Source organism: Mus caroli, unplaced genomic scaffold, assembly GCF_978045245.1.
Source record: "Mus caroli unplaced genomic scaffold, Mus_caroli_1 scaffold_19, whole genome shotgun sequence".
NCBI classification, from domain to species: Eukaryota; Metazoa; Chordata; class Mammalia; order Rodentia; family Muridae; genus Mus; species Mus caroli.
In genome coordinates, this window is record NW_028227274.1 from 63,763,635 (window position 1) to 63,780,463 (window position 16,829).

Sequence of the window (16,829 nt, forward strand, 5' to 3'; positions counted from 1 at the left end):
AATGTCCATCATGTCTTTGTTTCGATTGTAGATTAGAGACAGAAGCGTCCATGGGCGCCCTTCTTGGTGTGCTTGATAGAGAACTTTAGCCATGCACTTCCATCTCGGTGCCTTCTCACGGAGCAGCAGAACCTTTCACTGCTGCCTCAAGCTGAGTTCTAGTTGGGAGCCGCTGAGGGCAACTGAAAGAGAAGCTTATTTGTGGGGTGTGGGGTGCTCCACTGTACACAGCATAGACTGATTGCATGAAGCCTATTAGTGTCCATTGAGCTACACACCTGTCTACTTAGCCTCACTAGGAGGAAGAAGCATTCTGCCCTTTGCCTAGCATGTCCCCCCCACCCCACTTCCCAGCCTTGGATACCGTCATTCTGCCTTTGCCTTCTGCTGTGTGCTCAGTCAGTCAACACGTCGGTTGTGGTGTTCTGTGCCTGCCTTATTTCACCTTTTTTTTTTTCGGTGTTTTTAAGGTGCCAAGGAGCAGAAGCCTTTGAAATCCAGCATTCTGGGTTGGCAAATGGGATTTTTATGAAATTTTTAAAAGATAGATTATTAGAAGACAAGAAAATTACTGTGTTACTGGATGAAGTTGCAGAAGGTAAAATTTTTAAAAGGGCAATCCACTCAGAAAATCCCAGCAGTGAAGAGAAACCCACTCGGGGTACCTGTGTTGGTCGTTTATTTTATTCTTATCAGTACTGTGTGGGTTTGGAATCAGTGTGTGCTTCAGCAAACAGTTTTGTCTTAATGTTCACCAGCACTGCTGCTACTCAGTTCTTCTGTTTCCTTGCTGTCGTAGCCCAACGTCATGAGCAGTGGTAAGATGGGAGTCAGTCCTCAGAGCTCTACCTTGTGTCGGCCTGGTGCCTTGCTGCTACCCAATCTAATTATTAGGGAGGGGAAGTGCAGTGAGCATCTCTACCAAGGTATCTCTGTCTACACCTTGTATTTCAGAGACATTGACACCCTTATTCTTTCATTGCCAACCTTAGGTGTTCTTAGGTCCTGCTGCAAATGCATGACCTTATGTGTCATATCTTCCGTCTCTTCTCATCCTCTTCCCTGTCTGCTCACTGCTGCTGGTGCTCAGGACAAGGCCAAATCTGTACCTGTTGAATACGTGGGTTACAGTGTGGTGGAATTTGTTTTGTTTTGTTGGCTTTTGGATTTGTTGTTTTTGTTTTTTGAGATAGTCTCACTGTGTAGCCCAAGCTGGCCTCTAATTTACAGTCCTAGCCTTTTCGATGTATTTATTCTTAACTAATTATGTTTATATGTATAGCTGTTTAGTCTGCATGTATGCCTGTGCACCACGTGAATGCCTTGAGCCTGAGAAGGCTACAAGAAGGCATTGGATCCCTAGGACTGGAGTGACAGATGGTTGTGAGTTCTGGGAGTTGAACCTGAGTCCTCTGCAAGAACAGCCAACTGCTGAGCCATCCCTCCAGCCCCAGTCTCGGCTGTTCAAGTATTGTGCTTTGCAGTGTATGTTTTGAAATGACCTTTCATAAACCACATCAAAAAAGATGATACACCCTTTGTAAGCCCTAGAAACTGAAGTTTGACAGATCTCCCACAGTTGATGGGTGGGTTATGTTTGGGGTTTTTTGAGTCTTTGATTTCTGAGATAATGTCTCACTCTAGCCCAGGCTGACCTCAAATGCTCAGCAGTCCCCTTGCCGTAGACCTCTGAGTACAGGTGTTAGAGGCATGAGCCATCACACACAGCTCAGATACAATCGATGCATTTAGAATTTTATATATAAAGAGAGAGAATATATATTTTTGAGATATACATTGAGATTTTTATATATCTTAAAATATAGATCTTTTTAATCTATAAGATACATTTTATTTATATATTTTATTTATTTATTCATTTGGTTTTTCAAGACAGGATTTCTCTATATAGCTCTGGCTGTCCTGGGACTCACTCTATAGACGAGGCTGGCCTTGAACTCAGAGATCCTCCTGCCTCTGCCTTCCAAGTGCTGGTGCTCATAAGCCACCACCACTGCCCATCATGAATAAAATATTTTACTAACAGCTGTTCATCAGACACACACACACACACACACACAGAGAGAGAGGTAAAACTTAACACTGAACACAGCCTGCCAGGTCTTTAGACTTCCTCCTGCCTACTTCAGCCAAAGAAGTTCTGCTTTTGTCTCTTTTACATACTGAGTTTCCTCTTTTTTAAGCTTTTATCTGAAAACATTCTGCTTCTTCAGATTTAGAGCCCTTGGATTTCTCAGTTATCTTCAGACCATTTTAACTAATTATCTCAATTGTTTAAAAAATCATCCAACTTTGAAATACAGCTTTCTGCTCTTCCCATCTTACCTTCTGATTAAGGAATTAAAAAATATTTATGGTGGGAGTTGTTTCAAGATGGTTTCTCTGTATAACCCTGGCTGCTCTAGAATTTGCTCTCTAGACCAGGTTGGCTTCAAACTTTGAGATCTGCCTGCCTCTGCTCCCCAAGTGCTGGGATTAAAGGTGTGTACACGTGGCTATTGTACTGATTTTATTTATCATTTCCTCCATTTTCTTCTTATATAGTTCATACAATTTTTATATATTCTCCAAAATTATGTCCATTTATATTTAGGTTGTTTTTAGCTTAAAAAAAGGAGAAAAGAAAAGAAAAGAAAGGAAGATACATGGATAGGTAGGTAGGTAGATAGATAAATAGATAGATAACTGTGCTCTGTATAATCCTCTAAGGCTTGAACTTCTTCAATTCTAACATTAATCCATCTGTTGAATGGCTGTAGCTCATTCATTGTGAATTCTATATAAAATTCCATCATGAGAATGTGCTATAGTTAGTTTTTTTAACTACTGTCACATTCTCATACATGTACCCTGAAGTGTTCACAGAGTCTCTTAGAGTTATAAACCTATAATTTGGAGTTGCTGGGCTCCAAATTATATTTTATGTTAAGTTTGAAGGCTGCTAGTACATATCAGTTTCCAGTTATAAGAGATGATACCACAATGTTTTATAAAAGATATATCTATACCCACTCCCCATCGGCACTTTCTCTATCACTTGATAGACTTGTTTGGCTTTGCCTATCAAGTGATGTTATAAATAATATTTCAAATGGTCTGGGTTTTTTTTCTGCTTATTAGTGAAGTGGAATATCTGTCCATGTTTTAATTACCATATAAATCCACTTAAGTGAAAATATATTCATATCCAGAAGATGTCCCAACCGGTAAAAAGGACACATGCTCCACTATGTTCATAGCAGCCCTATTTATAATAGCCAGAAGCTGGAAAGAACCCAGATGTCCCTCAACAGAGGAATGGATACAGAAATTATGGTACATTTACACAATGGAGTACTACTCAGCTATTAAAAAGAATGAATTTATGAAATTCCTAGCCAAATGGATGGACCTGGAGGGCATCATCTTGAGTGAGGTAACACAATCACAAAAGAACTCACACAATATGTATTCACTGATAAGTGGATATTAGCCCAAAACTTAGGATACCCAAGATATAAGATACAATTTGCTAAACGCATGAAACTCAAGAAGAATGAAGACCAAAGTGTGGACACTGTGCACCTTCTTAGAATTGGGAACAAAACACCCAGGGAAGGAGTTACAGAGACAAAGTTCGTAGCTGTGATGAAAGGATGGACCATTTAGAGACTGCCGTATCCAGGGATCCATCCCATAATCAGCTTCTAAACGCTGACACCATTGCATACACTAGCAAGATTTTGCTGAAAGGACCCAAATATAGCTGTCTCTTGTGAGATGATGCCGGGGCCTAGCAAACACAGGAGTGGATGTTCACAGTCAGCTATTGGATGTATCACAGGGCTCCCAATGGAGAAGCTAGAGAAAGTACCCAAGGAGCTAAAGGGATCTGCAACCCTATTGTTGGAACAACATGATGTACTAACCAGAACCCCGGAGCTCTTGTCTCTAGCTGCATATGTATCGAAAGATGGCCTAGTCGGCCATCACTGGAAAGAGAGGCCCATTGGACTTGCAAACTTTATATGCCCCAATATAGGGGAATGCCAGGGCCAAAAGAATGGGAATGGGTGGGTAGGGAAGTGGGGGGCGGTATGGGGGACTTTTGGGATAGCATTGGAAATGTAATTGAGGAAAATATGTAATAAAAATATTAAAAATAAAAAAAAAATAATAAATGACCGTTTTGCTCACATGTATGTCTGTGCACCACATGTGTGTCTGATGCACATGGACATAGAGTTACCAAGTTGTAAGATGCCATGTAGGTGTCGGGAATTGAACCTGGATCCAAGAACAAGCACTCTGACAGCAAGTGTTCGTCTCTCCGACCCTCTGTCATGCTTTGATTGGGTTGCTTTTGCTTTGCTCATTGATTGAAAAGAAAGCTGTGTGATTCTGTAGTACTAAAGTTGCACCTCTGAGACATCACTGAATATAAGTAGTAGGTTTTGAAGGTATTATTGTCTTGTTTCTGATTTAAAGAGAGTGGTATGTAGGATAATACAAGTTTTTAATATTCTTTGTCAGGTTAAGAAAGTTCTTTGCTGCTATGTTTTTGGAGAATTAATGTTGAATATGTTCAGGCTTTTTCTTCAGCTATGAAGAAGATAATATGATGCTTCAAAATTCTTCTAATCTAGTATGATTCATTATATTCAACTTAGATGAATAAATTTTATTGGCACATTTTTAATGCAACCTAATTTACTATACCAACATTTTACATAGAAATTCCACATCTCATTGCAAATATTAAATGTTTTAAGTGTTCAGTAAAAATGTTCAATAGAAAACATTTCATGTCTATATTCACATATGAGATGAGCCTGTATTTTTATTTTATCATATTATTAGTTTTGATTTTTTTTTGTATCAATGTTCTTTTGGCTTTTTAAAATAGATTGGAGCTTACAGTGTTTGATTTTATGTTAAATGACCAGACCTCAGTGCCAAGACAATGAATCCGACATTATTCAGGGTGTTTGTAGATGCTTGGCACATCATTGTAGGTAATGTTGAGATTGATGGGCCTGTGTTAAAGCAAGTTAGACTGTAATGGGAGTGGGTCTCCTCGTCCATTGGTTGAAGGCCTAATGGCATAAAGATGTCACCCAAATAAGGATTTCTTTCAGAAGAAATGAGACTATAACTCTTTGTTGTGTCTACTCTGGCCTGTCTGCTAATGCTGCAGGTTTTAAACATCCACCTTCACAATCCTCTAGGCCAGTTCCTACTTTAATTCCCCCTCCCCTCATTGTCTTATCTACCTACATACACAGAGTGCATGCACATGATAGCATGTTGTACTGTTTCACTGAAGAGCCCTAATTCAGAGCATTCCGGATTTATTGGGGAGTTTTGTATAATTCTTTGTTAGCTGGTGTGCCATTCATTTCTGCTGCTTTTATTGTGCTTTACCTTGCTTTGAATGTACTCTGCTCTTCTGTTTCTGACATCAGAAGATAAGCACACACTTGTTTCTTTAGCACACTTTCTACCTTTTTGTACCATATTAATAGGGCCACATCAGCTTCCTTTTGACTGACCATATGCTATTTCTTAAGCGTGTACTTCCAAACAGTTCATCTTATTCTGCTTTGGCTGTAACTTTTAGAGGAAGCAAGTAACAAACTTTTAAATGCAAAGATGATGATCTTTTCTTGAAATTTACCTTTGTTAGTGGTGATGGTGGTGATGGTGGTGATGGTGATGGTGGTTAATTGGTTGGTTTTGTTTAGTTTTCAGGCCTTCTCCCCTGTGTAGTCCAGGCTGGCCTGGAACGCACAGTCCTCCTGTTTCTGCCTTCCCAGTGCTATGATTATAGGAATGTACCACCTTACCTAAATTTTTAACCATTTTTAGCCATCCAATTTTTTTATTTGGTTAAGTCTTCCTGTTTCTTTTTCATCTTCTTTTTAAAGTTCTTTGTGTATCTTTCCTTTTTAACCAATAAGAATCTTTGACATAGTCTTTGTTCTCCCTTCTTAATCTCCAACACATGCTGATTTGAGATTACAGGAGCACACCATCTCACCTGATTTTACTACTTATTAGCAATTCGTAGCATAATATACAGTAGGCTGGGAAGTCATAGTGCACACCTTTAATCCCAGCACTTGTGAGGCAGAGGAGGCAGCTCTCTTGAGTTTGAGACCAGCCTCGTTTACATAGCAAGCTCCAGGACAGCCAAAGCTAGGCAGAGAAACCCTGTCTCAAAAAAACAAAAAGAGCTCCCCCACCCCATGCTATCCCCCAAAGTAAACAGAAGTCGAATCAGTAAACTACCATTCACTCATACCAAATATGTAATGAATCTTAAGTTTAAATTGGTGCATACAGGTATACAAAAGTCTTCCCAGGTTGAACGAAAGTAAAACATTACAAAAACCTCTTTATATCATCTTTGTTAAATTCAAAACTAAAATGTCCATACATTATTTACAAGTATTGGGTGACCATTGGGTGATGGTGACTTCAGTCTGGGGGCAGGGGAGCAATGGCGCTTAAGTTAGGTAGGTGGTTTTAACATATCACTTCCTGTTTAAAAATAGAGATAGTTGGAGAAAATGTGAGGTGCAATTTTAGTTGTTGTCATGTATGTGTTGTCATTTGACTTTCTACTGAGTGTTTCTTAGCAGAGTACAGACCTGAATTATCAATGTCATCTCTCTTAAAAAGGAAACCTGCCTAGCTGATTGTGGTTCATCCACACGTGGTTTGGGTCTCAGCTACATAGTGAGTTTGAAGCACAGGCAACATGAGACCCTATCTTAAAAAAACTGGTAATAATTAGGAAATATGCACTTGGTCAGTACTTTTATGTGTCTCCCCACTGCTCTGTCCCAGCACTTTGAACTATGCTTGGTGCATAGTAAACACTGAGTATAAGTATCTGTTAGTAGATGATACTGAGAATATAACCTAAATTTTGTTTTGTTTTTGTTCTGTTTTTGAGACATGGTTTCTGTATGTAATCTGGCTGTCCTGCCTGGAGCTTACCCTGTAGACCAGGCTGGCCTTGAACCACAGAGATCCTCCTACCTCTCCTTCCTGGGTGCTGGGATTAAAAGTGTTCGCCATCCTGCCTGGCTTAAATATTTTAGACATAACAAAAGAATCAGTCAAAAAAATGTTCGCCTTCTTGTCTTTCAGATATGGGTAAATGTCACCTTACCAAAGGCAGACAAGCTCTAGAGATCCGCAGCAGCTTGTCTGAAAAGAGAGCACTTACTGATCCAGTCCAGGGAGCACCTTGCTCTGCAGAGGCTCTGGTGCGCAATCTACAGTGGGCCAAGGCTCATGGTAAGCCAAAGTCTGTTTCTTGTGAGAGTGTTCTTTTTACTTTGTTTCTTGTTTGTTTATTTTGCTTTGGTTTTTGAGGTAGCGTCTCTCTATGTAGCCCTGGCTGGCCTGAACTATAGACCAGGCTGGCCCCAGTTCACATAGACCAGGCTGGCCCCAGTTCCCAGATGCACTTACCTATAACTGTAGACCAGGCTGGCCCCAGTTCACATAGACCAGGCTGGCCCTAGTTCCCAGATGCACTTACCTCTGCTTCCTGGATGCTGAGATTCAAGGTGTTTCCATGCTCAGCTAGCTGTAAGCTTCTTTTTATTCTAAGTACACAGTTTTCTCCTAAATTTTACAGTGAGATTGAGATGGGTGGGGACCAGGTATAGTGGTGTACACCTGTGATCCCAGCATTTGGAAGGCTGAGACAGGAAGATCATGAGTTCCTTGCTGTCTGGACACACGACAAGATGCTACCTCAAAAGAACAAGTGTTCATCCAGGAGGCAATTCCAAAGCTAATGTTTCAGCTGTACACATTACACTGACTTATGCTGGAAATACCAAATTATTTCATTTATTAGTGAAACCTGATGTTTGTTTGTTTGTTTGTTTTTATCTTTTGAAAAAGGTAGCCCCGGCTAGCCTAGAACTCCAAAACTTATATAATCATGTTTAATTCTTCTGTTCTGAAAGTGAGCTTAACTTTTCATTTTTGTGGAATACAGACAAGCCTTTAACTTCACCACACTGTGACTGTTGAAATATGCAGCTGTCAGGAATCAACAGGCCTGGAGCCTACCGTACGCTCAGCTTGTCTAAGGCTAAGGAGCAGTCCCTGTCACATAGGGTTGCTAGGTGACGACAAGGTCACCTATGGAGCCAACACACTCATAACTATTATTGTCATGCTAGCTATGACACTTAATTGCTGGATGGAGTGGCAAAGACAAAAAGGTGAAGAGAAAATCATATTTATAGTTTAATGACCTTCTGGTAGTTTTTTATAGTATAGAAAAAATAAGCTTGAATTACTGCCTGAAGGATGGACTTTGGATTTTCTGTAAAATTCTCCAATATGATAGACTCTGAATCTCTTACGGAGGATGTTAGAGCACGCACGTTATAGGGTAAAATGCTGTAAGTATGTCACCATTGGATACCTGTATGGTTAGTTAACATTGTCCTTTCCACAAATATATATACATATACATATATATATACATGGGTGTGTGTGTGTGTGTGTGTGTGTGTGTGTGTGTGCATATATCCATCTGAACAACACAAACAGAATTACAATGGTGAAGAGGAGCATTAAGGGATAGGGTATAGCTTAGGAGTTGAAGTTTACCTGACACAGACGCAGTCTGAAGTTGAGGTGTCAGCACCACACCACAGAAATAAAAATAAATAAACTTAACAATAAACAAAACCTTTCATAAAACAAAACCAAATGGGTATGACAGTACACACCTGCAATCCTAGCCCTTGAGACTCTGAGGCAGGAGGATTGAAAGTTAAAAGCTATCCTGGTCTTGTTAGGGAGTTCCAGGTTAGTCTGAGCTACACAGACCCTATCACCCTATCTCAAAAACCAGGGAGAAAGATACTTAAATCATGTATATCATTTATTTCATATTTTAATCCCACACAGACTTTAAAAAAATAACCCTGTTTTAGATATATTTTAGTAAATTGGGTGGTGATGGCGCACACCTTTAATCCCAGCACTCAGGAGGCAGAGGCAGGGGAGATATCTGTAAATTCAAAGCCAATCTGGTCGACAGAGCAAGTTCCAGGACAGCCAGCTCTACAAAGAGAAATCTTGTCTCAAGAAAAAAAGAAGTGGGGAGAGGATAGGGGATTTTCAGGGGGGAAACCAGGAAAGGGGATAACATTTGAAATGTAAAGAAAGAAAATGTTTTAGTGAAACTAGTATTGTTTATATTTTATGTCAATTAAAAACAGTATGGCATATGTAAGAACAATCAAATAGTGATCTCCAACAATTCCTAAGCATTAAATCTATGAAATATTGACTAATAGAAAAATATCAAAACTCCAAAATACTGAGGCTATTCAGGAGTAGCAGAATGACTAGTTAACAAATTATCGTGGCCGCTTGGTGACATTACAGTTTGTAAAAATTCTTGTTAGCATGTGAGGTTTTAGCTTAATCTTAGATTGCTTACCTAGAATGTGCAAGACCCTGTGCTTTATCCCCAACATCACACCCCAGACACACACACACACACAAGTTCTTGTCATAAAGATCGAGTCATTAATAAAAGTCTCTATATATTTTATTACTACTAGAAAAACCATATATGCCGATGGCAAAGAGTGAGAGTAAGTGAAAGTTTCGGCTTTTGGTCTGTTTGTGTGTATGTTTCAGTAGTAACATTACCTAATATTTTTAAGCAAAGAATCTAACCTGTTCTGCCCATGCAGATATTTATTATCCATCAGAAAATTTACCAACGACTCTTTACATGATATTTTTATAAGTTGTTTCTCCCGTTCTTTTCCAGAACTTCCAGAAAGTATGTGCCTTAAATTTCAGTGTGGTGTTCACATTCAATTAGGATTTGCCGCAGAGTTCTCCAATGTCATGATAATCTACACAAGTATAGTCCACAAACCACCTGAGATAATAATGTGTGACGCCTATGTTACTGATTTCCCTCTTGTAAGTGTCTTGTTTCTTATGTCTAAAATACACTGATAACTTCTCACTTATTAAAGACTGAATTTTGAAATAAGGCTGTAGCTTGGGGAGAGAGTGCTTGCCTAGCAGGCCTAAGGCCCTATGTTCTATCCCCAGTATCAGAAGAAAATAATAAACTTCTAAAAACATAAAAGTTCAGCTGAGCAGTGGTGGCGTACTCCTTTAATTCCAGCCCTTGGGAGGCAGAGGCATGTGTATTTCTGTGAGTTCGAGGCCAGCCTGGTCTACAAAGTGAATTCTAGGGTAGCCAAGGCTACACAGAGAAACTCTGTTCCAGAAAGCAAAACCAAAAGCCACATGAACCAAAAAACAAAATCCGCAAAAATCAGTGATAAGTATGAAAGAAGTTTATGTGCTTCTATGCATGCTTACTTGTGTAACGCTGATCCTGGTGTTTAATAACTGCCATTAATACCTTAAGTTTGTCAACTTCAGAAGTGTCTAAATTGAATTTTTAATTCACTCAGAAAGTATGTGTTTAGTATAGTCTCTAAATAGAATTGTGAGAAAAATGTAATTTATATATTGAAGGGGTGTGTGGTGTGGATGTGTATAAACAAATGTCATGGGTGACATTATTAGAACATACAACTTACTGCTAGAGCTGGAGAAACGTCTCAGAGGTTAAGGACACTTACTGCTCTTGCAGAGAACTGGAGTTCAGCACCCACATCAGCCAGGTCACGACCCCCGGTAACTCCAGTTCCAGGACATCCAGCATCCTTTGGCCTCCAGAGGCACCCATATTCATGTGATAACATACACTCACCCAGGCACACACATACATAAATTTTATATATATATATATATATATATATATATATATGTGTGTGTGTGTGTGTGTGTATGTGTGATATATATATATCATACATATATATAAATTTTATATATGTGTATGTGATATATATATATATATATCATACATATATGTGTATATATGAAAGACTTGTCAATCTATGGTAGCTGTAGGAAGAACATTTAGTTCTGATATCACTTTGGACTAGTTTAAAGAAACCAGTAAGTATTTTTTCCCCTGTGTATGAGTGACAATTTAAGAAGTAAGGACTAAGAGAAAAAGAAATCACAAATATCACTTATTACTTATAGAGGCTTCATGAAGGGCATAGTTTCATGTGAGCGCGAATTATGTAACGTGGAACCCCCAAAGTAGAAAGGTCCACCCTGCCTGCTGTCATGGCTACAGTGTGTAAAATAAACCTCCCTTGAGATAGTCCAGAAAGACCAATAGGCTTCCCTCTGTAGGAGCAGAGCGCCCCATGTTTTTCAATAGTGGGTTGGCAAGAAGAAGGAGGAGGGAGAGGAGGAGGAAGAAGAAGGAAAAAGAGCTAATTTTTATCTTGCTCATTTATTTTCTAAGTATTCTATGCATATGAATCTTCCTGCAACTTCCCAAAATGATAATAAAGACAGAGAACCCAGGACTGAAAACTGGAACAGATTACAAGTGTTTCAAAGAATAGTTGTAAAGCCAACTATCCTTTCAGAGATAACCTGAAGTGTTTTTAATGTAGCTACTTTAAAAATGTATAGAATCTAGAATACCCATGGCAACTTATGGCCCTAGAAAATTATTTTCCTGTTTCTTTAGTCCTCTATAAGGGATTACCTATTCAAGCTAGTGCTCATGAGAGAACAGAATCTGTGAAGATATTTTATGTTATACACAATGATATAACTTCCATTGATTGCATCATAGACATTTACTGTCTTGGGTTTTTGTTTTTTTTTTAGGACCTAGATATTGATCCAAAACATGCAAACAAGGGGACTCCTGAAGAAACTGGCAGCTACTTAGTATCAAAAGACCTTCCCAAGCACTGCCTCTACACTAGACTCAGCTCACTACAAAAATTAAAGGTCACTGCTTTTCCTGTTTCCAGCAGCTAACAAAAAAGCTGTGGGGCTAAGGCTGATTGTGGCATCGTCCAGGGATGCGCTGCTTCGTTTGGGAACTAACCTGGAGCAGCAGTAACTACAGTGGCCTTCTCAGCGGTGCTTTGGCATTCAACTCTGCCTCTGTCACTGGCCTAGGGACATCTGTCTTCTCTGCTGTTGAGAAGTTAGGCATATGGTGGATAGTCCACTTTTGAATGAGATACATTTTTAAGTGATGCTTTCTTTGTTTTAACTTCAGCAAAACACAGCAAATTAAAATAGGAATTGCTCTTTATTCGAATTCTTGCCAACTAACAAATGAGGCTCTGATTCTGTCTATTTCATCCCTTCTCCCATTATCTGATTGAGTTACTGTCTCGTAGTATTTTCAAGCAGCTTAGGCTTTAAGTGTGTGTGTAAAGCGGGGAGGGGCATGTTCACTTTAAGGGAGCCTGTTTCTAGTTACAGGGAAGGATGAATTCCCAGTGCCTCAGCTGCTGGAAACTGCCTTTCACAGTCCAGCAGACGTGGGAAGTTTTGCAACTTACTTTAGTAAGAACTAGAATTCTATTAACAGATAAGAGTGGAGTGATACGGCCTGCCTTTTGCTTGGGGAGTTAGAAAGGATGCCTTCAGGATTTGGAACCTCAGAGAGGGAGCTGAGTGGGGCTTTGGGGTAGGGCAGGGGTGCCACGTCACAGCCTCCACAGTTAGTAAGCCTGGCACACTTCTTCTCGTTTTCAGGAACATCTGATCTTCACAGTCTGTCTGTCGTATCAGTATTCAGGACTAGAAGACACTGTGGAGGAGAAGCAGGAGGTGAACGTGGGGAAGCCTCTGATTGCCAAGCTAGACATGCACCGAGGCCTGGGCAGGAAGACTTGCTTCCAAGCTTGTCGTATGCCTGACGAGCCGTACCACAGCTCCACATCTACCTCAGCAGGAGCGGGGCATTTCCATTCCTCTCAGGACTCATTCCATGATGTGTACCATTCACATGTTGGCAATGCAGACAGTGGTATGCCACCAGACAGGTGTCATTGCAGCCGGACTCCACACGCGTTCATTTCAAATTATCCCCCCCACCACTACTGCCAGTTTGGTAGAAGTAATGTGCCCGTAGAGACAACTGATGAAATGCCATTCAGTTTTTCTGACAGGCTTATGATTTCTGAAAACTGACCTTCATGGTTTTGAAAATTAGAATAGTTAGAGTAATCTCACATAAATTAACACATATAAAGTGAGGTGTGGTGAAAAGGCAAACATGTATGTATGGAGAGAAAACTAGCAACAACTCTTTTTATAGCAAGCTCTCAGGAATATGAGATATTGGAATTACGTTATTTAAGCTGGGCAGTGATGGCACACACTTTTAATCTCAGCACTCAGAAGTCAGAGGAAGGGGCAGATCTCTGAGTTTGAGACCAGCTTGGTGTACATAGTGAGTTCCAGGACAGCCAGAAATACACAGAGAAATCCTGTCTAACAACAACAACAAAAATTACATTATTTATCTAAACTGTCTTTTGCTTTTGTCCTGTTGTAAGACTTTGTGAATTAATTTGTTCTGTAAGAATGACGTGTGGGGCCTGTGAATATTGCTCAGTGGTACAGTGCTCAGCTAATGTGTGGAAGGTTCTGGACTTGCTCCTCATTACTAGAGGGGAAAATGAGTTATTAGAGTAAATATGTATGTGTATCAGATATTCTCATTTTGACCACTCATAAGAGCCATTATTATAGATTGAGTTATGTCATTAGCATGGAAAAAGAACCCTTTCTCTTTTTCAGAGTTATTTTATTTATGTGTACATGTGGAGGCCTGAGTGTATATGTGTGCTAATGGAGACCAGAAGAGGGCATCAGATACTGGAACTGGAATTACAGGCAGGTGTGAGCCACTCAGTGTGAATGTTAGAAGCTGAGCCCACTTCCTCTGCAAGTACTCTTAACATCTCTCAACCCCAGAAAGAACCTTTCAGTCACCAGGCTTAATAACTTCATTTTATCAATGGGAAAAACAGAGGCACTCTGTCTTACACTGGAGCACAGCTGAAGTCTCAGTTCTGGTCTCAAATTTCTCTTCCACTGCTTTCTACCCTTCAAGTGGTAAGTTAGAGTGAGGTGGTGCATGCCTTCAATCCCAGCACTCGGGAGGCAGAGGCAAATAGATCTCTGTGAGTTTAAGACCATCCTTGTCTACAAAGAAAGTCCAAGAGAGCCAGGGCTACACTGAGAAACCTGTCAAAAAAATTCTTAGAGCTAAGGTAATGACTCAGTTAATAGAGTGCCTGCTGCAAAGTGTGAAGACCAGAGATTGGATCCCAGAACCGACATAAAGGATGGGATCATAGACAAGCAAATCCTTGAGCTGTTTGGCCAGCCAAATCAATGACCTCTAGGGTCAGTGAAAGACTGTCTAAAATAATGTAGAAAGCAACTGAGGAAGACAGCCAATGTCAACCTTCAGTGTCCTGTTGTGTGTGTGTGCACATGTACTCACATAAAAACATACATACAGAGGTCTTGGAAGAATGCTAGCACAGAGAATAGGCATTTGGACTGCCTTGGGGTTTCTATTGCTATGATAAAATACCACGACCAAAAGCAACTGGGGAGGAAAAAGCTTATGTCAGGTTACAGCTCAGGTCATACTGCATCACTGAGGGAAGTCACCGATGCAGAGGCCATGGATGAGTGCTGCTTACTGGCTTGCTCTCCCAGGCTTAGTCTGCTTCCTTATAGCACTTAGGACCAGCATCCCACAGTGTGCTGGGTCCTCCCATATGACTCATCAATCAAGAAAATGCCCCACAGACCCTGCAGGCCAATCTGATGAAGAAGGCATTTTCTCAGTTGAGGTTCCTCTTCCAAAATGACTAGTTTGTGTCAAGCTAACAGAAAAACCGCCACTATATGGACATTTCCCTTAACATCTTTAAAGTGTGTGACCTTTCAAGTCTCTGGCTTGAGCACAAAGGTAACCTTGTCAATACGTCACAAATTCTTGTCAAATCCCATAGCCAGAGCTTAGGTAGCTGCTGTTCACATGGACACAAGTTTAACATGCCTATTTTACTTTTGTGGGCATTCTTAACAAACAGCCTAGTGTATTGTAAATTGTTTCCTGTTGTTTGAAACATCGGTAAGGCGGGGGGAACTAAATAAAATTAATTTTAAAAGATATGTTACAGGGGCTGGAAAGATGGCTCAGAGGTTAAGAGCACTGGCTGCTCTTCCAGAGGTCTTGAGTTCAATTCCCAGCAACCACATGGTGGCTCACAACCATCTGTAATGGGATCTGATACCCTTTTCTGGCCTGCAGACATGTATGCAGGCAGGACACTGTGTAAATAATAAATCTTATTTTTAAAAAGATTAAAAAAAAAACAGATAAGTTACAGTTGAATTATATTCACTCCAGAATTACTTTATAAAAGCAAAAGTGCATATTTAATATGACCAGTTGTTAATGTATAAAATATTCTGTGTAGCAACCCAGAACAGCAGAACAGTTCCTCTGCATTGGGATTATAGTTTTCTTTGCTTAGCTGTGTTTTCCTAATTGTATATACTGAATAACTGTTGTGTAACTTAAAATACAGATGAATACAATTATTATAAAGATGCACAGTTTTTTATAACTTTCTCTTGAAGACGCATGTTTATCTTTCTATAAACACACTCTTATATATGAGCACTAGCTGAGCATGCATATTTTTGTCATGAGTTCTAAAGGTGTTTGTTTCTAATTCATGTTACAATATGAGTAAACCTGAGCTGGGGATATAGCTCAGTCGGTGTGGGTGCTTGCTAGTACACCCAGAGTCTTGAGTTTGATCCACAACATCACCAAAACAAAGGCAATCTGCTCTTGCCTACACACCTTTGTCATGAAGTTTGAACAGGTTGGATCAACAGCATCGTAAATAATAAAACGGGTATGTGAATGTTTTCCAGTAAGTGGCTAGCTAGGCTTGAGAGCAGTGGACAACACTGCTTTCTGTTTGCAGAGATGAACATCTTCTATCCAGCCTCATTTAACCTTCAACAGGCTTGGAACTACAGACGAAGAAACTGGTTGTTGAACTAACTCGAAATGATGACTCAGATCTAGACCACAGTGCTGTTGCTGCTGTTACAAAATGATGGGAGAGTTATTGCAATGACTAAATCAGTGCCAACGCTGTGTTACATCAGGTGCTCATGCTTGATGGGAGAGGAAATAAAGATTTTTATGTCTAAGAGACAAAAGAAAAAAACTTTGAAGTCTGCAAGAAATCATTATCTTTTGACAGCAGAAGAATGATGTCTTGAATTAGGAGAGCTCGCGTGCAGGATCTTGGTTTTCTCCAACCACAACAGGAAACGGCTTCAAATAACTTTTGATTGGTTTGGGGTTTTTGGTTTGGTTTGGTTTGGTTTTTAGAAAGAGGGTCTCTAGTCCTAGTTGTCCTGAAGCTCTCTGTGTAAACCAGGGTGGTCTCAAACTCAGAGATCACTTGACTCTGCTTCCCAAGGGCTGGAATTAAAAGACATGCAATAACATGCCAGGGTTTCTGAAAACATTTCAACAATGTCTTAATAGCTCAGTCTTAATGAGAATATCCTCCCCTACCGTGTGTGTGTGTGTGTGTGTGTGTGTGTGTGTGTGTGTGTGTACATGAATATATGTACCCTCAGAGACCAGAATAGGTCCCCTGGAGCTAAAGTAGCATCCATTTTTCAGGCACCCAACACTAATCCAGTGCAAGAACAGCTTGTGCAGCCCTCTTTTAGACAGTGTATCTCACTGAAACTAGGGCTCACTGATTCAGCAAGATTAATTGCCAGTAAGCCCTAGGGATCCTCGTATCTGTCTACCCATTGCTGGGATTATACCACACCTGGGTTTTTACATAGGTTTG

At 40.1% G+C, this 16,829-nt stretch overlaps 1 protein-coding gene across 2 annotated transcripts in view; it reads left to right on the plus strand.

Moving 5' to 3' along the window:
• Positions 1–16,224, plus strand: part of Malt1 (MALT1 paracaspase) — a 49,935-nt gene extending 33,711 nt beyond the window's left edge. For both annotated transcript variants that reach the window (XM_021150577.3, XM_021150578.3), the window contains 5 exons: positions 471–598; positions 7,159–7,308; positions 9,827–9,984; positions 11,776–11,901; positions 12,664–16,224. In XM_021150577.3, coding sequence (XP_021006236.1) covers positions 471–598; positions 7,159–7,308; positions 9,827–9,984; positions 11,776–11,901; positions 12,664–13,101 — 1,000 coding nt within the window. In that variant the 3' untranslated portion in view covers positions 13,102–16,224. The remainder of the gene's footprint in view (positions 1–470; positions 599–7,158; positions 7,309–9,826; positions 9,985–11,775; positions 11,902–12,663) is intronic.
• The last annotated feature ends 605 nt before the right edge of the window (positions 16,225–16,829 follow it).